This window comes from Vespa crabro, chromosome 2 (genome assembly GCF_910589235.1).
Source record: "Vespa crabro chromosome 2, iyVesCrab1.2, whole genome shotgun sequence".
Classification (NCBI taxonomy): Eukaryota; Metazoa; Arthropoda; class Insecta; order Hymenoptera; family Vespidae; genus Vespa; species Vespa crabro.
In genome coordinates this window covers 10011606-10034846 of record NC_060956.1, presented here as the reverse complement: position 1 = coordinate 10034846, position 23241 = coordinate 10011606, and the positions used below count along the sequence as shown (strand labels likewise).

General features: G+C 33.9%; 1 protein-coding gene across 2 annotated transcripts in view; it reads right to left on the bottom strand.

Moving 5' to 3' along the window:
* Positions 1 to 706: 706 nt before the first annotated feature.
* LOC124421909 (protein O-mannosyl-transferase TMTC2) overlaps positions 707 to 23241 on the bottom strand; it is a 239902-nt gene continuing 217367 nt past the window's right edge. Inside the window, exons 9-11 of one of the 2 annotated variants that reach the window (XM_046957606.1) lie at positions 4989 to 5129; positions 3493 to 3577; positions 707 to 1393 (exon numbers count right to left, since the gene is read on the bottom strand). In XM_046957606.1, coding sequence (XP_046813562.1) covers positions 1062 to 1393; positions 3493 to 3577; positions 4989 to 5129 — 558 coding nt within the window. In that variant the 3' untranslated portion in view covers positions 707 to 1061. The remainder of the gene's footprint in view (positions 1394 to 3492; positions 3578 to 4988; positions 5130 to 23241) is intronic. The other variant, XM_046957607.1, reaches the window with a different exon arrangement.

Here is a 23241-nt window from a genome sequence, read left to right as displayed (position 1 = left end):
ATCTTTATCCTCTCTCTTTCGCTACTCCTTTTCAAGTCGACCGAGGTTCGCTCGGGGGTGTGATTTAAAGTGTAAACTTAAATATTCCAGTTAGTATCTTCGTGCAAATAGATTCGATATTAATGGAGCTTCAGTAGAGCGAGTTACTAAATAGAAAGAGAAAGAGAAAGAGAGAGAGAGAGAGAGAGAGAGAGAGAGAGAAAGAGAGAGAGAGAGGAAGAAGAAGAAGAAGAAGAAAGGTTAGAGGACGGATATTAGTGCGCTTACACGAACTTACCTAGCCGAGGTAATTACCGTCACGAGAAACTATACCACGGAGAAATTAGGGCCAAACTGTTTTCGTTCTACGTTGCAGAGATACGCCTAAACGAATGTGTATTCTCGAATATAACGATGTTTCTCGTATAGTTGTGTTTCTCTCACTATGTTTTTATCTATCTTCCTAAAAAATCTTCAATCGTTTCGCTAAAAACCTAAAGTCTATTTGTAAATTTTCTTTAACGAGTGTATGTAGATAATATTTATAAAGGACAATAAAAGTTCAAAATAATGAATACTTAATCGGACATAATGGTTTATGTTCCGGTGTTGTAATGATGTTATTATATATCTTTATTTTTTCTCTCTTAAATGGAAAGAAAAGAAAGTATTTTTTAAAAGGAGCATTAGAAAGAGATAAAGGGAAAAAGACTCAAAAATACCGATCTTATGTTAGAGAAAAATAATTGAAGCTTTATTCTTTACATACCATAGCAGGCGAGATACAAGTCTCGGCGTCGTGACAACATCATCGAAGTGAAAACGAGTTCTTCGTCTTCGTGATGTCGTCGTGCACACCGACGGATATACAAACGAATATCAGGGATAGATTTTTGGTAAAGTTGTAACGTCCACGAGAAATCGACGTTGACGGTAAGTGGTTTTTTTGGGATTTGAATAGATTGGGTCATTTTTTTTATCGTACAACAACAACAACAACGGCATAACGGAGTTTTGTCCTCGTGATTATGACGATGATAGTAGTCGCTTGACCAATAAATCAGATGGTTATTGTTGTTCGGTCACGCCAAGAGAGCTGCCAATTTATGGAGATTTGTTATGGTCGTGGCGTCACCTGGTTGCAACCTTAAAGCTTCTCTATATGCAGCGGCCGCTTGCTTGTATTTCCCGTTCAAGTGAAGGATTGCACCAAGATTCGTATGGCTTCGTGCCTCGTGCGGCCTCAGATTTGCTGCGTGCCTATACCAGATCTCAGCTTCATCACGACGATCCGCTTGACGAAGAGCCGATGCAGCTGCAACCGAGAGCTCATAGTCCGACTTCGAAAGCTCAGCAGCTCTTAACTGTTCTTCCGCAGCTTCTACTAATCTTCCTTGTGACGTTAGGAATATCCCTGTGACACATAAGTGATTTTCTTAATAACAATTACATCAAGATTTCATTATGTAATATAAGATGATATGCTCCGAAAATAATCATGTAAATGACATGTGTTTACTTTATGACAAAATATTGATATTGTTAAGAGAAATAATGTGAACATGTACAAGTATTTCCTAAGTTTTAAGAAATTAATCATTTACAGGATTTAATATGATAAACATGGATTGTAATATTTTAAAACATCACGATCGTTTTTATGATCTATTAGAAGCATAGATTCTTATAATATTTACAAAGCTTACAAGCTTTTATCATTTTTGGAGTATATTGTCAAAAAATTACACAAGAAACTAAGATGCGAGTTTCCTTACGTATCCTATTTTGTTATCATTTGTTCAAAATATGATTTTGTAAAATTCGTTTTACTTTTGAACACCTCATAGAGATATCGACTATTCATTGATTTTTTTCAAAGGAACGAAGTTATTTATTTTCGAACAAAATTTATCACCTAAAATAGTAACGTGCCTCTTGTAAATCAGCGTCGTGGGTATCGCTCATTCTCGCCCGAATAAACTTTCCCATGAATGCGCTAGCGATAAGAAAAACAATGGCGCGAGCGCGAGCACGAGCGCGAACGCGAACGCAAGCGTCGATAGAGAAAAGCGATGAAAAATAACGACGAGCTTCGGGCATGGCACTTGGGGCTCCGTTTTATTGTTTCGCGTATAGGGAAAACATTTGTTCGAAGGATATACGGAGGCACGTATTTTCTTTGAAATTTTCGCGCCGTCGTTATTTTCCACGATGATATGATGTGAGTTTCTCGCACATTGTTAAAAAAAAAACCAGTTATAAGAAGAGAGAGAGAGAGAGAGAGAGAGAGAAGCATGTAATTTTTGTGATACATAACGTAAAAGCATGTTACAAATATTCGATTAATGATAAACATGCGAAAGGGACAAATATTTCATTAGAAATTTTTATACGAATTTAAATTGGATGTTTATTATTATGTGAGTATCCTCGCTTTGTTGAAGTAAAAAATTCGAAATTGTAAGAAGACGAAGAAAGGAGATAGAAAAAATATAGAAACTTTTAATGCTTGTGACGTAAAACGTAGTAACATATTTATTCAATGAATTAATAAGAGAAAACATGTGAAAGGAAAACGAATTTTGCTCAGGAAATTTTTATCTGTCGAACTTGAATCCGATGTTCGAAGATTTGAATTTTGTACACGTCGTTAATGTATAAAACGTCAAAAGAAAAAGACAGAGAATAAGAGAGAAAGAGAGAGAGAGAGAGAGAGAGAGAGAGAGAGAGAGAGAGAAACATGTAATGTTTGTGGTATAAAATGTAGAAACATGTAATATTTATTCGATGAATAAGCGAGGAAACGTGTGAAAGGAAACAAATTCAGACGGGAATTTATATATATGTCGAAGTTACCTTTTCTTATTCATTGCGATTTGTTATCATTTCTCTCCCTCTCTCTTTCTTTCTTTCTCTCATGCTTTACCAACCCCTTCGCAAATATTATGACAGTATTTATGGCAAATCTGTCCCCTTTGTCTTCCTCGCAAAACGATTCTCCTCGATTCTCAGATATCCACTTTGTCTCGACGTCTTGTCCCTACCGAGGAAATTCTCGACTACCTCTTTGTACGCGATTCTCTAGGATGCTCAAGAATCAATTATTCTGTTGTTACAATGGATGAGGAATTTTCACTTTAAGAAAGGGGACATTCAATTTCAAGGATAAGAGCGACGAGATAGAAAGAGAGAAGAGAGAGAAGAAGAAGAGAGAGAGAGAGAGAGAGAGAGAGAGAAGAGATGGATGAGTATTTCATTATCCTAATAACGAAGAAGAATCTATATCTACAACGTTGTGAATGGTTACTAGATGTTTCAAAAGCAAAATGAAGAAAAAAAGGAAAATGAAAAAAGGAAAACGAAAAAAGAAGAAAATAAAAAAGGAAAGAAGAGAAAATCAATGATTTAAGAAGATTATTATTATTGAAAGCTGGTTAAGATAATCGATAAAAGGAGTTTCCCATCGATAGATTCGAGAAAGCTCTAATTAAAACAGTATTCTGTTGTACCTACCGTAATGATGGTGTACGCTCGGATCGTCCGGCGCTAACCTACGAGCTCTCAGGAACCATCTCTCGGCTTCCAGGATGCGACTCGACTGTAAAAGAAAGAACGCTTCAGCGCTCGCTGTTCGATCATCCATTACGAGAGGAAAAAACGTTTACTTGATTACTTTCTCGAGCATCTATTTGATCGAATAAATAAGTTCGAAAAGATAAGTTGGAAATGGAGGAGAAAATTGTTAGCAAAGAAAAAGAAGAAAAATAAAAGCAAAAAAAAGAGAACATATTGGCAATCCACTAGTCGAGATTTTTCTATTTTCATTTACTACAAATATTTATTATAGATATATCCGTATGCCAGTAATTAGGATCAAAGTTGTCTTAATAAAAAATTCAATTTATCATTCATTTTCAATCGAAAATTTCTATATCGATTCGCATTGTACAAAAAAAAAAAGAAAGAAAAACAAAAAGAAGATAATGTATCGAAACAAATCATGTCTTGGGCTATGTTTCTCTACTATTGTATTAAATTCGACTGTTGATGTAAGTATATTTATAAATAAAATATATAATATCTTCATTATTCATATATAATATTCATTACTAACAATAATAAAGAAATGTCAAATATAATTTATACATCTTGAGAGAGATTAATTTATATTTTGTTTCTCATGTTTCCTTTTTTTCCTCCGTTTTTTCTCTTTTTGCACAGAAACAACTCGAACGGTCCGTAGATAATCTCTCTTTCTCCCTGGGTTTCCTTGGTGTAAGCCAATTCTGCCATAAAAATCACTTTGTCCGACCATGTTAGACTTCCTGTTGTGAGAATCGAGGCAAGTGATGTGGGTCAACGTTCGTGTACGAACGAGATTTTGTTGGTCAATTGACGCATTCGTCCGGTCGAAATAGCTCTAACTACTTACGTGTCGAGTCCAAGGTTTGTCAAGTGATGTAGGTCGATACGTGATCGGACTAAGGAACGTCGACTAGCAAACGCGTCGAGCTTATCAATTCTCGAAGGAAGAATTCGACGATCTTCCACTCTTTTCATACCGTATTCTTCCGATGAACTAACTTTCTTGTTCGATGAGTCGTGAAAAATATATGATTGTTGGGGAGGGGGTTCGGTCGACATTTTCTGCATTTTGTAACGCGACATTTAAACGTTTCATACGAAACGACAGACATGAAACGTACTTTTTCGAAGTCGTTTCAAACTTTATAGGAAAGGACATTTATTTTTTTTATCCTTTTTCTTTTTCCGTTTTTTTATTTTTGTTTTTTCTTATTTTTCCTCTATTTCTCTTCTTCTTTTTACCTCTCTCTCTCTCTCTCTCTCTCTCTCTCTCTTTCTCTCTCTCCCACTCTTTCTTTTCGAAGTACCTACCGACAAAGTCGAAAGTTCAACGGATGACGTAAGTCAGATCGTAATCCGACTTGGAAACTTGACTCGCGGCGATCCGACAAGGTGGAAACGATTTAAAACTAGTAACGACTTACGTTTCGAGCCAGAAGTTTTCCGTAAGTGATGTGGGCCGGCACATGGTCAGGCTGGCTGGCCAAACTCGCTTGGAACCATCTCTCAGCCTCGGCATACTGTTGCAGCCTCGACAACGTCTCTCCCAGTAGATTGTAAACGCTCTGCAAGTGACAAGTCAATCTTTCTTTATGTGCTCCAAGTAATTACATTTCAACGACGCTCGAACGGGAAGGAGGGATGGGGATATTTACCGAATTACAAATACGTTTATGAAAAGTAAATTAGAATTTTCTTATTCATTCATAAATATAATATTTACATGGTACCTAAGTATTCGTTTCTACTTTTCTTTTTTTTTACAACTACACGAAAAATGACGGATTTCTTTGAAATCGAAAGACCACCGAGCAGTTTTTAAACTTCACATTGCGCGCGGGAAACTTACGGACTAATATTTCAATGTGTGCGATAAATCCGCGAGAGGAAAAGGTAATTGGTCTGAAAAGGATAGCAGCAGAGGGAGAGAGAGATAGAAATAGAGAGAGGGGGGGAGGGAGGGGAGAAAGAGGGAGGTAGGGGGAAATCAGGTTAAGAAGTTTTCTGATTTTCAGGGCCGACGGCTGCCGCTAATGGCCAACGAAACTCGAAGATCCGGCGCTCACGTACACGAAGAGATCGAAAGGAGTTTTCGTAAGTAGAGTATGGGGTAGCGTTACGGAGCAACCAACACTGAAAGCTCCCTTTGTTATTGGACCGAAAGAGAACACAAAAAGAGAGACCGGTAGAACGCGTATCTTGGCGTCTAACTTGTAGGCTAAAAACTTTTATGATTTTGTTCACGCTGGACGTGCGAGGGAAGTAAAAAAAGAGAGAAAGAAAAAGAAAAGAAAAGGAAAAGAAAAAAAGAAGAACGAATAGAGAAAAAAAAGTGAAAAAGAAGAAATAAAAGGAGAGGAGAGACGTTGGCGAACCTTCGCGAACGTAAAAGACAAATGGCAAGTCGAAGGTAAAGAAAAGGAAGAAATGAGAGAGATCGAATATCGAACTCGCTCTTACTCGATTCGATTGTTCCATGATTCGATAGATCTTCTCTCTCTCTTTTTCTCTCTTTCTCTTCTACGTTTCGTGTCGGCTGATTATGTAGGTCAACGTGAAATAATCTGTATCGATCACGCGTAAGTAATGGAGAGCACATCATGAAAAGTTCGATTTACCTTTGCTTCCGTTTATGCACAAAAATTTCTATCCTTTTACCTTTCTCATTCTCTCTCTTACACTCCATTTCATTCTTTGTTTAAACGATAATATCATTTTTATAAAGTATTTTAAAATTGGAATTCACATTCTTCGTGCTGAAATAGGCGTGTCTAATTACTTTTGATTTATTTTCAGAAAGGAGGAAAAAAAGGGAGAGAGAAAGAAAATAAAAGGAAAATGGTTTAAAAAAAGCATAAGAGCTTTCAACTGGAAATGTTCACCAAAGTTATATATATATATATATATATATATATAAAACTATAAAACAAAGAGAGAAAAAGAAGAGATATTGAGAGAGAAAAAGAGAAAGAGAGAGAGAGGAAACAAAATTGTTCACTTGCGATATTTTTCGGAATATCGCAAGATATAATGCCGAGGGATGAGATAAAATGAAGAATAAGTGCAAAAATGAAAGTATGGTTACATCGGCAAATAATGCACTTTATGAAACTTTAATATAGGCAGAGAGAAAAGAAAGAAGAGAAAGAGAAGAAATGTAATCATAGGCATTGTTCTTGGTGATTATTCACTTGGACTAGTTTTCAAATGTGTTACACGCGGTCGCATTTAGGCTTACAAGCCACTCACTGCACCAGATGGTGCACCGTCATTATCGCTTTCCCGAGTTATCGATTTCTATTTGTTACTATCGTTTTGTTACTCTCCCGCTATTCATTCTCTCTCCTTCTGTTGAAAATGCTTGTTCCTTCTCTCTCTCTCTCTCTCTTTTTTTTTTTATTTCGTTGAAGATTGCTACATCGTTGCCGCCAATACCCGATATTACTTTCTCTCTCTCTCTTTTCTTTAAATCTTTCCGACTTTAAATCCGCGAGAAGGGTCGAAAAGGAATACTTTCGGACGATCGAACTTCTTTGCCTTCGTCGTCTTAGTTGAAACTTTTCCTCCCCGACGAAAGGACAGTGAAAAGGATGAAGTTAAGTGAAGAAAAGAGACAGAAATTTACCTATGAATATTCATATTCCTCGATAATGCAAGCTCGAAATCGATTTGTTGATCAAAAGTAAATGCGAAGTTTAAGTTTATCTTCTTGCTAGGGGAGAATGGCAATGATAGATAGATAGTAGATATAGTAGATAAATATGCATTTTCTATGGATTTTTCAAACTTTCGCAATTTTCCATATGGATTATCGGCGTGGTGAAAGAAAGCCCACGATTTCGTTATTCTTCCTTTCATTTATATTCTTTGTCTTAATTGACTATCGTCATTATTGCTATCACACTATCACAATAAAAGCAAGTTTAATGATTTCGGTCATATTCATAATTCCTCCCCAAAAAAATAATCGGATTTACCTACCGTCATTTCCGTTTCTCCGGGGGTTCATTATCTACAACGTTGATATTTTTTGTTTGACCGTCGTGCGTATATTTGTGTATAACGACGGATAAAAGCGGTTACATCATATATCACGTGTCTGACACGCAGTTAATTATGCTAATGGTTTATCATCGATCGCAGCTCGCCTATTGTACTCTGGATAGAGCGAGTGAAGCAACGAGAGATAGACGGATAGATAGATAGAAAGAGAGGGAGAGGGAGAGGGAAAGAGAGAGAGAGAGAAAGAGAGAGAGAGAGAGAAGATAGTATCAGTATATGCGCATGTGCATATATGGACAGCCATTTGAAAAATCCACTGATACGTTTTCAGTACGTCGTGCTCTCTCTTTCTTTCTCTCTCTCTCTCTCTCTCTCTCTCTCTCTCTCTCTGTCTTTCTTGTTATCACATCATTTATTGCTAGAGTATGTTCATGATTTTATTTTTCCTTTTAAAAATCTACTTTTGACATCGACGTTAAAACATCGAACCCTGCATTTTCCGTATTGTTTATTACAGAGACTTCTTTCAAGCTTCTCCTATGTCGTAATTATCCTCGTTGTATGTTGGATAATCATACCAGGATAATCACCGATAACGACGACGACGAGAATGACGAAGACAATGTCAAAGCGCTCCCGGGGAAAAAGTTCATCCCGCTTTCCTTTCTTTTTCATATTTTTTTTTATCAAAGATTATAGTCGAAAAATAATTATAACATGGCCTTCGTTTTTCATATCGACATAGTTCGAAGAAACAAGCATATTTCATTCGTGTAACCTTAGGATATCCTTTATGGCAATTTTCTTTCTCGTATAAAACAAAAAAAAAGAAAATTGAGAACAAGAATTTATTCAATTATATTTTATAATATTCATAATATTCATAAAAATTTTATAATATTTATAATATTCATAAAAACGATGAGTGGTATCTACTTTTAATTAAATAGAACGAAGAATAGAGAATAGAGAAGGAGAATAGGAAAAATAGAGAATAGTTGTAATATGGAAGAAAAACAAAAAAAAAATTAATAAATAAAAAAAAATGTAGTCGGGCACGCGCCCGCGCGCACGCGAGTGTCTCGTGACATCGTTTTATGACGATCGATGAAAGGCGTGGACGATAAAGCGTACGACAGAAAGAGAATCGATCGTAGCGAGCCAACAAAAAACGAGAATAATGCTTTCCAACCGATGTGTGCTCAGGTCTACGCGTTTTTCCGCATTATCGGTCTGTTTCATTTTATGGAATGTGCATATAACAGTGTATAGGATAAAAAGGATATCCTGGTTCATTGGTAAATGTAACACACGTGACAGTCTCTCTCTCTCTCTTTCTCTGTCTTTTTTTTTTTTTTGTAGAAATGTACTTTTCATTTGGAAAAACGAATGCTGATAACGCGGAATATCCTTCGTAATAATACTTGCCAACAAGCGCAAATGGGAAAGAAGGGGAGTGAAAAGGATAAAAAAAGGAAAAAAAATGAAAGATAAAGATACACACTTACACGAAGAGATTTTGTTTCTTTCCTTTTTTTCTTTCTTTCTTTTTAAACGCGTTATCGTTTCCCACTATTTTCGACGATATTAACGATCGCGAATTAGCGACGGAGGACTTTTCAGTGTAATTACGACCGCCACCGACTAAACGAATGAATCAACGAACATATAATTAGTTCGTCTTCTCGTGGGAGTTATCAACGACAACGACAACGACAACGAGACGCGAAAGCCGGGCCAACAACGACGACTGCTCGATCGTTCGTTACTCACGTGTCATTAGTCGTATTAACTCGCAAACGTTCCAACGTTATGAATTTTGCGCGGAGCAAGACGACGGGCTCGCTCTAATTTGGTAATAATAGATAATTAATGCACATGCTCACGCAGCAATCATTTCGCATCGTCATTTATTTTCCTGATATTTCAATTGTTATTATTACATATACATATTACATTTACATACATATATTGTATATGTATTCAATACATATATTCTACATTATGCGTACATTAGTCGAAGAATAGAATGGAATTTTTATATTTTATCGAAAAGAAATATTTATTAAAGGGGAAATTATCTTCTAAGATCAGAAAAATAATAAAAACGAAAGAAAGAAATGTAAAAATTAGAAACGTAGAAAATATAAAACTCTGTGATATATTCAAATTGATTTAAAAAGTAAATATTAATGATTATATGTATATATATAATATATATAATATAATATATATACATATATATTATTAGTAGTAAATGTAAATATGAATGCGATAAAGTCATTTATTGAATATAATCATTATTGCTAATAATTAAATGTTATTTATTTCATTTCTGTAAACAATGCAAAGTTCATAACATTAACTTTTCTGTAATAATTCCAGTATTTTCACTGCTATTAAAACGAATTTAACAACTTCACAGTACAAAAATGAATCAATCATTTTACCGAGAGTTTTTTTTTCTTATTATTGTATAAATAAGGTCAACGAGTGTATATGAGTGATTATTTGGCGGGAGCCGAAGCGATTAGTATTATAAATTATGTATTACCAGTGATACAATATGAAATATAGAGTTATATAATTGAGTCGTCCATTTCCTATATTTGGTATGAAAATTTTTTGCGCATAAAAATTTACTTTTTTCGAAATCACGAGAAATTGTTATTTTAAGTACAGATATCCGGTTGTTTTTTCTTTTTAATGTTTGACAATAATTATGCCGTTTTAATCGATATAAGAGATGGAAGTCATATAGTAATAATTTTATTTAAATTATTTAAAATTTGTCAGACATAATAGATTTTGACTCTGTAACTGAAGTATAACAAATTTTGAAAGTATTTGTAGCGTCAATATAATATATAATATCTCTGATCTTATTAATTTTGTTAACAAATGTTTCAAATAGAAGTTTCTAGGTTTTTAGGGGTAAAATGTAATATGTATTGCAATTATTTTATAGAGATTGCTGTTGTCAAAATATTGAAGCCATTCCTTTGGCTATATTTTAAATATTAACTCTATATTTTAACCCTTTATGTTGTTGAAAATATTAATACGAATCTAACGAGTACCTTCTCTGTTCTTTTTCTCTGATATTTCATTTATGATTTATGACTTCTTAATAAATACTTCATTATAACTTCAAAAATTACTATAAAAAAAGAACAACAGGGTTTGAAAAAGTATTAGTCATATTGTGATAATAGTGTAGTTTTACTGTAGTGAAATGGTGGATGGATATAACGGGTTTTGATACTGTTCTGAACATGGACATAACGTGATTTCGAATTGTACTCAACTTTTATTGTTGGTATTTTTACCCATGATAATAAATGTGTTTTTCCTATTTTTCACATTCGAAAAATATGTAGTTTCGGTTCAGTCTAACATATGGCGTAAAAAATTCTTATTTTGATTTTTAATAGTCATAACGGCTTTTAGAAATGGCACAGATTCATATACGATGCATATACTATTACACGTGTTCATTCATACGAAAAGCATGGGTTAGCTACTCTCGTAAATATGTATCTTCGTACATGGATGCGGTATAAACAATTAGAGTCTACGAAATGGGGAGCGTTGTAATTAGACAGCTGCTTGGTAACGCTCGGAAAGCGACCGCAAAGACGCTTTGATGTACGTACATACGTAGGTATGTACGTGTGAACAACTAAGAATGGCATAATTCGTCATGACATCAAGAGACAATTGGTTTCTTGATTTAACGTGGTAAAAATAATGATAGAAATATTTCATATAATAGTTATTTGTCCCGTTATTAGATATTTATGAAGGTCAAGAATAGATATTATTATATCCGTTAATTATCTATAATTTATAATATTATATATCATCAATAATTATCTTTTTTCTTTTTAATGCTAATTAAGTTTCGTTCGCCCATACCTTGCTTGGATATTAATTATAAATTTATTACGTAGTACGATTTGATACTTGTAATTATATTTTTGAAAATGTCGGACACACCTATTACCTCCATAAGGAACACGACCAAACGTACGGTGACGCGAATGAACATGAACGCGATAGGCAAGGAGACTAATCGCTGAGAATAATCCGATTAACGCGGCATCCTGCGTTTTGCGTAATCGCTTAAGCATAGTTAATGTGGAAGGACCAACCACGATGATGGAAGATATATGTATATTCATCTTTGATTCTCAGCCATTTAAATCATTACTATTATTAAGCAATCTTACGCGGTATTAAAATCTGATTATGCATGTTGTTCTTTTTTCGTATTTAACTGGTTAAACATTTATTTCGGTTCTCGAATTGTATTTAAGAGTAAAAATAAAAAAGAAAATTTAATTGTAAAATCAAACTACAAAACATCACTTTCAACTATAACTATATACTGTAAACAATTTTATTCGATTGTTCGTTGGTTCATGAATGATAGATTTAACAGAAAAAATAAATCTGATTTCTTTGTATTCAATTTCATATGCCACGTGTATGGATCTACTACATGTGTGGATGTCAGCCTGGACGATAATTTTTAACGTTTTATTATATAATTTTAGCACATTTTCAAAATACATTAAAAAGTTTTAACGATAAATAAATGTTACTCATCAAATCATGATAAAGTTGAAATACTTTATGCATGATAGACTATTATTCTCAGCTTTTGTTTTAAATTTATAAATTGCTTTAAATTAAATTTGAATGAAAAATAAATGACAAAAGATGATCCTTCCGTATAAAAAATTTTATTAATTCCACAACGATTCTCTAACTACGTTTCTCATCAATCGATCAGATCAAAACTGAGAGAAGAAAAATGCCGCCGTTCTCACCTGTGAATAATTAATTGTAAATTAATTTAATTTCATTTTCTATATCGATCATTTGCAACGGCATCAATTAATCAACACGATCAACATATCGGTTTTAATTAATCATTTGGTCCGGTGTGCCGTTCATACAATTTTTCGTAGGTCTATTCAACTCGAATTCGTCGTCTCGGTTTTCTTTTTTTTTTGTTGTTCTCGAAAATTTAAAAAACAAGTGAAAATTAACGAACAAGAATAGCACAAATAAACGAAGGGATACTTTTCGAACATATTTGAAGGGTCTCTTGGTCCTTTGGCTTGTTCCAAGTTTTAATTTGAGAAATTTGTCTTTACCACAGTCATTTGGTAAGAGGAACTCAGCAGGGAGAGAGAGAAAGAGAGAGAAAGAAAGAAAGAGAGAGAGAGAGAGAGAGAGAGAGAAATGGACGAAGAGAATGCAGTCCGGTTAATTGCGCAATTATTATACATGGGAAACGGTCGCATGGGGAGTCACGCTGATTCGGAGCGTAATACTAGTTCCTGGCCTCCGGTACGACACTTTCCGGTAAGTGAATCGTTCCTCTCGCAGAACTTTGCGTCTGTCAGGAAGCTCCGCCTTCCTTCGGCTCGGAGGGCAAACAATTAATGTCGCAGATCGAGCAAGGAAATTACACGGTTAATTGTTTTCGAAGGACGTACAAAGTAAGACAGAGAGAGAGAGAGAGAGAGAGAGAGAGAGAGAGAGAGAGAGAGAGAGAGAGAGAAGAATGATAGCCGTAAGGAAGTTTAAGTGAATCTAAGTGTATGAGATAGATAGATAGATAGAGATAGAGAGAGAGAGAGAGAGAGAGAGAGAGAGAGAGAAATAGAAAGAGACGAAGGTAATTTCGTTTAACGCGTTAACGAGAGAGTTAAAGTATTTTGTAGTATAATACGCACCTGCTATCTAGTAAGATCGTCTTCTAGCGATCTCGAATCGACGAATAGATAATTTCTCTTCTGATTCGAATTAAATTCGTCAATGCTAGATACGAGAAGATTACTCCTTGAATCTTTCGAGACTTTTTTACTATTAAACGGCGATCGTTAGACTGTCTTCTTTTCTTTCGCTTCGACGTGCACTAAAATTGAACCTTTTTCCTTTTAAAGAGTCGTAGATGGAAATTCTTTTCTTAAGAATTCTCTTGCCCTTAATCTCTTTCTCACTTTCTCTTATCTCAATTCTTAAATCGAGAATATTCTTGAGAAAAAGAAAAAAGAAGAAAAAAAAAATGAATACACAGGATGGAAACGTTTAAATTGAGATCTGAACGTTTTATGTTCTTTATAAATGAATGAAATTAGAAAAAAAGTTATCTTAATACTAAAACAACCAAAGGGATCAAAATGACTTGTTTGGCATTTCTTATAATCATTACTTATTTTCAATACATTTTGTTTTCTAACATTTTATATGACTTTATCTAAAATATATAAATAATTAATTCTATAAGACAGTTTTCTTTTTCTTATCTTTTTATTTTTTATATAGTATACCTACATATACCGAGATGAGTCATTTGATTCACATAGAACGTAGGTAAACTTGTGGTTTTTTCCTTTTTCTTTTACTTTCTTTTCCTTTTTTTTTTCTTTTGCACAATATTTTCAAAGAAGTGTCAGCACCAACGGCATATGCGAAACCACTTATCATGACAGATAGATAAGAACAGCATTTACTTTACAATAGTGTTATGAGATTTATAAAAACGCATCAAAGCAGAAACCCATCAAATTCTGTATAATAACTGGACTCTATTGCTAACAGAGTTGAATGAATTTATAACAATTTTATATGCCCATGAGAGCATACGAAGCAAAAAACCTAAGACTTTCATATTTATGATCCAAAAGATAGGGATCTGAATTTTTCTCAAAAAGAATAAGCAGGAATAAATTCGTCAAGGTTCTTCGTTTCTTTGGAAAAAAAAAAGAAGCTAACGATTGCAAACAGATAAATTTGTATTCGGAAAACGGATAAATTTGCACAGTTTCGGAATTGTGGAATAAATTTATTAAAAATAGCTAAATGTGCTACAAACCAGTAACTGTCATTACAGTTGATGAACAATTATTTTCAACCAAAGCTAGATGTAGATTTACGTAGTATATGCCAAAATAACCGGATAAATTTGGTATCAAATTATGATTGACGTCGAATGTAGAAAGTAAATATGTTGTAAATACATTTCTCTACTTAGGAAAAGATAAAATGAGATTATCAGTGCCCTTGGATGAATTTGTTGTCCTAAAACTTATAGAACCATATATTGATTGTGGGAGAACAGATAATTTCTTCACAAGTTTGTCATTAGCAACAAAACTGACAATTAAAAGATCTTCCTTAGTTGGTATTATATTATTTTGCTCTGCTAAAATAATTGTAACTTGTAAACTATGTCTTTGAATTTGATGCTTAATTATTTTAAAAATTATTAGTGCTATTATCTTATTATTATTATTCAGTTTATATTCAATTTTCGCTCATAAAATAGTAAAGTATATAAAAACGTATAAAATGCCATGTCTTTTTTTAAATAACTTGTTAATTTAAAAAGCAAGTCATCTTAAAAGGCAAAGCCTCTCCGGTAGAAATAGATATACCTTAATCATTGGTTGTTTCAGTGTTAATGGATATTTTTTCTATCCTTTATATCCATTCTATATTTGTGTGTATGTGTGTGTGTGTATATATATTTTTCCGTATACTTATAGTTATAACGATTGAAAATTCACTTTAAAGTGTTCGATGATTTGTAATATAAAGTATCGTTTACTCATAAAACATAAATATATAATACAATAGAGGAAAAAATATAATCGTACGATCGATGTAATTTTTGATATTTTGTTTTAAGAAATTACCTCGATTTCTTATTAATTCTAATTCTTTATAAATTACATATAATTTATAATTTATAATTTATCTTATCTTAAATATAATAATATTGGTATCATCTTTCTTTCTCTCTCTCTCTCTCTCTCTCTCTCTCTATTTCTCTCTAAATCTTTTCAAATTTGAGTATAATTAAATATAAGGAGCTTTTAAATGTTTAGAATAATGCGAGGAAAAAAAGTAGAAATTTCGAAGAGGAGATAATTTTGAACATTTCATAGAAATGAATTTGCTATTCCGAAGATAGAAAAGGACACGCGTCGTCCCAGCTAGAATTAGGGAAATCATGCATTCTGCTTAGATCTCCTCCTAATTTTGTAATAAATGCACGTTGTCTCTGAGAGACACCTTCCGGAATACGAATCGGTTCTCGCGGATAGCCCCGAGTGGCGTCGGAGGGTTTGTGACGTAGAGAATTTGGAAGAGAAGAGGAATAGAGGAGAAAGGGAAGATTCGAGCGAAGCCAGTGGCAACCTTTCGAGTAGAACAATCAAGCGACTGATTACGCTCGTGAGGCTAGTAGATTAATCGCTGAGTATAATCCGATAGACGCCGCGAGGCTCCCTTCGTGCTTTGATTCTAGATTCGAATGTCTGTCCATGTTGTATCAGGACCAACGATGGGACGCAAATAAGGCATATCAAATCTAACTAAAGGTCTTTTTATTCCTACTCGATTTCTCTTTTATTAAAACGAATTTTATACTACGTAGTATAAGAAAAAATTGCAAAATGTATATTATATAATATATATAATATACATATATATAAGTCTAATTGCGTTAAATAAACACGGTAAAATATACGGTACAATAAATAAAAGAGTATACAATAAATATTCAAAGCTAACGAATAATTATATATATAAATAAAAATTATATGGATTAAATTAAGTTTCGTACGTGTCGAAAATATTTTGAATAAAATCAAGTACGATGTAATAACTTACGATAATTTAATAATTAGACTTGATAATTGGATTCACGCGAATCATTTTTTTTTAAATCGCACCTTTTACACATTATATATTATAAGAAGATTTATAAGAAATAAATTCGTTCTCGAGAAAAAAGGTTGAGCACATAGATAATAATAAGTATTTTATAAAAAGGTATGAATCTGGAAAAAAAATTTCCAATATTAACTAACGTAAAAATGTATACCTGTCACGTAAATATGATACAAGATTTGGTTCGGACTATTAGAAAAGAAAAAGAGAAGCAAAAAAAATATTCGCTTATAAATTATAGTTTTATTGTATGCAATTTCAGCGATTTTTGTTTTCAATACACACACACACGCATCGTTCTATGAGTTTGAGTTTAAAAGGAGTAAGTCTTTTTTTGAGTTTAAAAGGAGTCTTTTTATTGTAACTAAAAGTTGATAAAAACGATGAGCCAGATTAAAGAACCGTAATTATAAAACAGTTTTGATTTTTCTTTGAATTTAAACCAAGATAAGTTTTTTTATTAATGCAAAATGAAAGGCGATAAAATTTTATGCTGATGTAATAGATATTATATTTCCAGATGCCTTTTGATTAGGCCTTTTACAGGCACTTAACTGACGATGCTAGTGAGTTTTTGTTTTAACCCATATATTCAATACAATATTGAATTTTTCCGAGGAAGAGTGAGCGAGGGTAAACTTTCTTTAGAGAAGTGAAAAGAATATGTGAGTGCACACAACGATTCATGAGACAAAGAGGCAGAAGGAAAAAAGAACTATAAGTACGCTCTCGTAAGGATCTCTCTCTCCCCCCTCTCTCTCTCTTTTAATAATCGATAAGTGTTGCCACTCGGGTTGAGTAATATCCGAAAATGAAAAAGTTAATTCTAGCCACAGGTTTCGATTTACATACTCTACAATCGTACCTGCTGTAAATTGAACAAATGATTGTGAGAAAAACCGAACAATATTAAGTTAGAAAGAAATATTACATGATATAAAAAATCTTGTAAAAAAGTAGTACGATTTTGGTAATTCTGCTTTTATGTGGTATACATATTTATCATAAATATCAACACATTAATTCGAAACATCGAATTAACGTATGAATTATTAAGAAAATTAATCGATTTCAAATATACGAGTTTAAAATTCTTTCTTTCTTTTCATATAGAAAAATATCAACTTCTAAAACCACAGGTAGAGTAGTAGCTCGTAATGTAGATAAATCGACTTCGGTTAAGCTTTAGAACGCGTCTTAAAAGTTTACTTTATCAATAATATTCTGCTGACGCGGTGAAAGCGAAAAATGTTGTCTCGATAAATCATCTGAGATTGGCAGAGTATAAGCATGTTTTGGTCTTGCCTTCTAAGACTCTAACTTTTTCTCTTAAGTAATTTGCGTTATTCGATAATGATGGATATCGGACAATATTTTCCATCTTTTCTAGTTTTACGAATATGTTCTCCAGAAAGATAGATAGATAGATAAAGAAGGAAAGAGAAGAAGAGGTGAGAGAAGAGAGAGAGAGAGAGAGAGAGAGAGAGAGAGAGAAAGAGTACGTGTGTATACATATATAACATGATAGATATAAATTCGATCGGTAAAGGTTGTTGATCGACTTTGGTTTATATTGAAACATTTCTTTCTCTATTTTTACCCTTTTATTTCCACATATGACATCATCGTTATCCTTCAACTATTTTACGGCTTCCTTAAACACATAGATTCGCAGAAAAATGTTTCGATTCACTGGACGTAATAAAAGACCTATTTCATATCTAGCGTCTGGATTGCGTCTGGATTGCGTCAGGGTTGCATCTGGATTACGTCGAAGGACTCGTGCTAAAAACTTAGTTCCATTACGATTGAGTGTCGACAGCGAACCACTGTTTATATTTCTCTCTCTTCCTCTCTCTCTCTCTCTCTCTCTCTCTCTCTCTCTCTCTTTATCTACTTCTTTATATCCTCTTTCCTTCAATATTTACTATTTGTGTTACGTCGCAATTCTCTCATATGCACATTATTTTCAAGCGATTAACATTTTTTTCTTCAATCAAGATTCCGATTAATTTCACTATTAAAACATTACGTTTTATGAAACTTTTATCGATCGTATACGAACGTGTACTCGATGACGTGAATGAACATTTTTATTTGGCTCGATTATATACGATATCGCCTTCATTTTTATATAAAAAAAAGCGATTGACTTCGCTCGACGTAGAAAGATTATCGATAATATAGAACGAAATTGACTCAATACTCGTAACAAAGGTAGAAAACATCTTTTACGTACGACACAACATCGAAAAAGCTCGATTCCTATCGAAAATTCTTGGATGGACTATCGCCGACTCGTTTGCCCGTTGTTCTTTCAATTTTTTTTTATCTCTATCGAACGAAACAAATCAATCGAGCTCGACGATTATTTCATCGGGAAGCGTGGAAAATCCTTTGCACGTCGAAGGATTTGTCCATATTGAAAGGATTATGCGACACGTTCTCCAATTCGAGCCTTACCCAATACCATCCAGACCTCTTTCCCGCTTTCCCGCTTGACGTCCCCCCCTGCCACCTCTTTCATTCCGTACTTCTACGAGGACACGGTATTATTCACGAGTTCCAAACCGGGTTTTCACGAGGCAGTGTGTTTCAGCTAGAATTCTCGCTGTCCTGTTGGGAAAGGAAAAGAGCAAGAGAGAGAGAGAGAGAGAGAGAGAGAGAGAGAGAGAGAGAAAGAGAGAGAGAGAAAAGGGCCATCTCGATAAAACATAGGAAACTGGCGAAACTTTGGTGTAATCTTGCCGACGATGTTTTACCCTACGGCCTTTGTGTGTATCCGAGAGTTGAACTAACTGTAAATGTGTTTGTACTTTAACACAAGTGTGTGTGCGCAGGTTTGTACATCTGTGTCTATGTGTACGTATCTATATCCATGTCTGTGTCAGCGCTTGTGTTGTGTCGTTCATATTTTCTAGAATGCGTGCACGTTCTGCTTCTCTTTGTATGTTCTATTCGTGTGACTTTGTCTCAATGTTGTGTGTAAGTATGTGTGCGTGCGTGTTTGTGTGTGGCCGCAGCACATGGGATCTCGTAAAATCCAGAGAGATATCGTGCCGGCGATTAGACCCTCGTTTTGGGAACTAAATTTCCCCTAGATTCGACTAACCTTACTCCTTTTCTCTGTCTCCTCTATATCTCTATCTTTGTCTTTGTTCCTTTTTTTTCTTTTCCTTTATTCAAAAGACTATATCTTCTCTTTTTACTTTCCTCTGTCTTTATCTCCCCAATCGTTCTTGATTTCTCATCTTTTCAAAAAGTTCTCGTTTAGAAGTTTAGAATCTCTTTTTTCTTCATTCTCTTCTATCACTTTATTTTCTTTTTTTCGTTTTTTTTATCTAATCAACGAGTATGTTTGACTGGAACTACAATATACTTACTTAAAAGAAAGGACAATTGTACATATAAAAACGCCCGGATTTTGAAGTATTATCTTGATCTCATTTACTTCATTCGACATTCAAGATCGAGAGTGAGATAGATAGATAGATAGATAGATAGATAGAGAGAGAGAGAGAGAGAGAGAGAGAGAGAGAGAGAGAGAGAGACGATGACACTTTCTAGATCACTCTTTCGATATTCTCGCTGTACAACGTCGACTTTATTAAATGGATGAATATTTCTAAATGAAATGAAGAATCTAGTTTCACGGACCACTATTTTTAGAGACTGAGTTTTCCTTGCTTGAAATAAAACAGTATAGTTTTTGAGACTATATGTCTAAAAATGTTGAAAACGAAATTCGAAGGTCTCAAATGAGAATAGTATATAGGAGAAAGAACGAAATGCGAGATAGGATAGATGTGTTGCATTTGTAGGAATAAAGAAAGAAAGAGAGAAAAAATGGTTTAATTCATGTAAACGCTGCCTGGTAACAACGTCGTTGTGAAAATTTGCTACTCTTTCTCTCTCTCTCTCTCTCTCTCTCTCTCTCTCTCTCTCTCTCTCTCTCTCTCTCTGTTTCTCTTTCTTTATCCTTCGTTCTTTATACGTAATTCTTTTCTTTTCTCTTGTACAAAAGTGTATGGTGCACGGTAAAATTTAAGAGTGTGAGAAATAGGCGACTAGACTATATGCGAAGTGAACGAGAGAAAAAGATAGAATATGGGGTAGGAAGAAGGAGGGAAGAGATAAAAGGAGCATAACGGAAAGTGAAAGAGCTAGAAAGAGAGAGATGGATACGAGTAGGACGATACACAATGGACGTTCTTCTGGAAGATTAAAGTGCGCCTGTACCGTGGCGAGCTGTGCCGGGGAATGGCTTGCGTTAAAATTAAAATTGCACACAAAAACGTTGAAAGAGAAGAACGGTAGGTGGAGAAGCGAAGAAGAGCGGTGAAGGAGGTGGCGTGGGTGAACGAGGTTCCTAGCTTGTAATTTAAAAGCGTCTCGGTGCATTTCAGTTGGTCCTCGGGAAAGCATTAGCCGAGGCCGTGCAAGGTTACTATTGAGAACCATCATGTTATTCTTTTTTTCTTCTGTTATTGGGTCATCTAGAATAACTTTTAATTATATTTATTCTAACCAAATTGAATTGAAAAGAACGTTCGATTCTGAGATCGCTTACACTTTCTTTTGATATTGTAACAACCTCGCGATTTTTTGTTTGGAGATAAACTATAATAAAGTTCCGTAAATATTTGAGCAAGTATTGTGCTTTTTAAAACAAAACGTTATGCTTTTCAACGAATTTATATATTTTTTTTTGTCATGAAACCTGACTTGGATACAATTCTGTTCTGTTTTTCGAATCGGGACAAAGCTTTATTTTGTGATGTACAAAATATTGTGATTAATATTTTTATCCTTTGACGATGAATGGTAACAATATCAACAAATTTATAAAAGGTATGTATGTGTCAGTGTCAGATAGAAGTAAAAGCCCTTTTATTTGTAACATTTTAACGAAAATGAACGAACGTTGATTCATGTTTTCGGTGGATATTCGACGAACGAATGGATTTTCGAAGATGAACGAAAAAGAAATAAGAGAGGAAAAAGTATGGGAGATTTTAATCCCGCAAAATCATAAAATCGAGGGTATAGAAAACGAGCACGATGAATGCAGCAAGCTAACGGGAAGCACGGCTACACGTCGAGTCGAGTACGAGTTGGATTTGACATTCAACCGAATTCGAAGTCCCGTACTGACAGCGCCGCCGCCGGGTAGATCTCAAAAAACGTGTTCACCTATTCGCATAATCCTGGTTAAATTCTCTCCGTTCCTACGATTTACCACGAACGTTTGGCTTTTCATCAACGATAACGAAGTAGTCGGTTCGTTCACGATAAAATTAATATAGCCGTATCGTAATGATATCAAAACGTATACAAAAATTGAAATATAGATAAAATTAGATTTTTTCATTTCCTCTTTTTTCTTTTTTTTTTTTTTAACGAGCTTATCCATTTTTATACAATTATATCGAATTGAGTTTTAAATAAATGTATCATTTAAGTAAAATTTATTTACCAATAAATGTATATAATAACAATTAATTTAATTTATTCTGATTGTGAGAGACAACTTTACAAAAAGGTACCAATAAAACTTTGGAACAAATTTTTGGAAGAATTAAACTGCATTATCATCGGAACTTATTTGCATAATTTTACATAATATTGCGTAATAATAATATCGGGAAATATTAAATGGAAAGCAATTAATATTATAGTAATATAAATCATATTTCGGGCATCTTAATGCAATTCAATCTATTTATAACAAGCACAGCGGGTTTTGAGATAATGCGAATGAACTTATTAGGCGAATGAACGTATCAAACGAAGTATGAAATATCTCTTTCTCCCCTTTTCTGTCCTACACACAACGAGGTAAACGAGAGGACATGACAAAGTCGTGTTGTCCTGGTAACGTTCCAAGAGAAGAGAGAAAGAGAAATATCATCATAAAGGAAGAAAAGAGAAGGAAAAAGTTGGAGGGCTATTCTATGAACCCTCCAACGAATCTACGACAAAATGGAGGTGCCAGAGGGTAGGAATCATCGCTGCTGCCTCGCTAAAATTGCGAGTCAGACGGACGAAATGCGAATCCGAGCGAATGTCAAGCATGTCTACATGTATGTGTATATGTGAAAGAAAGAGAGAAAGAGAAAACAGAGATTGGAGCGTACACATTGGTAGAGTGAAGTTGGGTTACTACTATCCCATAGGAACGTAGAAAACACAAGCATATGCGACAAACATACGCATAGACGTACATACGTTTATATGTGTATGTGTATGAACAGGCAGAGAAAGAAATAGGGAAATAAAACGAGGGAATAGATGAAGAAGGAAAGGACCGCAAAATTACCTCGAGCAGCATTGTATGCCGACCGGTGGGGCTGCAAGCACCTAATTAGCCACTCAAACACTACCGTACAAAGGAATGCTGTTATTAAAACGACGTATAAAACGTGGGATCACTTTTCTTGTTCGGACAAAAGGAACAGTCAAACTATTACGCAGGAGAGTTGGGCTTTGATCCGACATGAGCTTTCTTTAGTTCAGAGATCGTAGCGATTATCGTCGAGGAGATATTTTTCAGTATTCTTTTTTTCATTTTGAAAACGAAATCATCGAAGATATATATATATATATATATATATGATATATATATATATGATATATATATATATGATATATATATATATATATGATATATATATATATATATATATATATATATGATATATATATATATATATATATATATATATATATATATATATACGTTATATACGTTTTTCGATAGCGTATAATAAACAAATAACGTTTAATAATTGTATACCCTTTCCGAAAATTTATTATTTTACAAAATCGATTTTTTAATAAATGGGTTTTATTTCTCTTCTTTTTTTTCTATTTTATTATTTTGTATTTCCATATACCTATATACACACATACATATATATA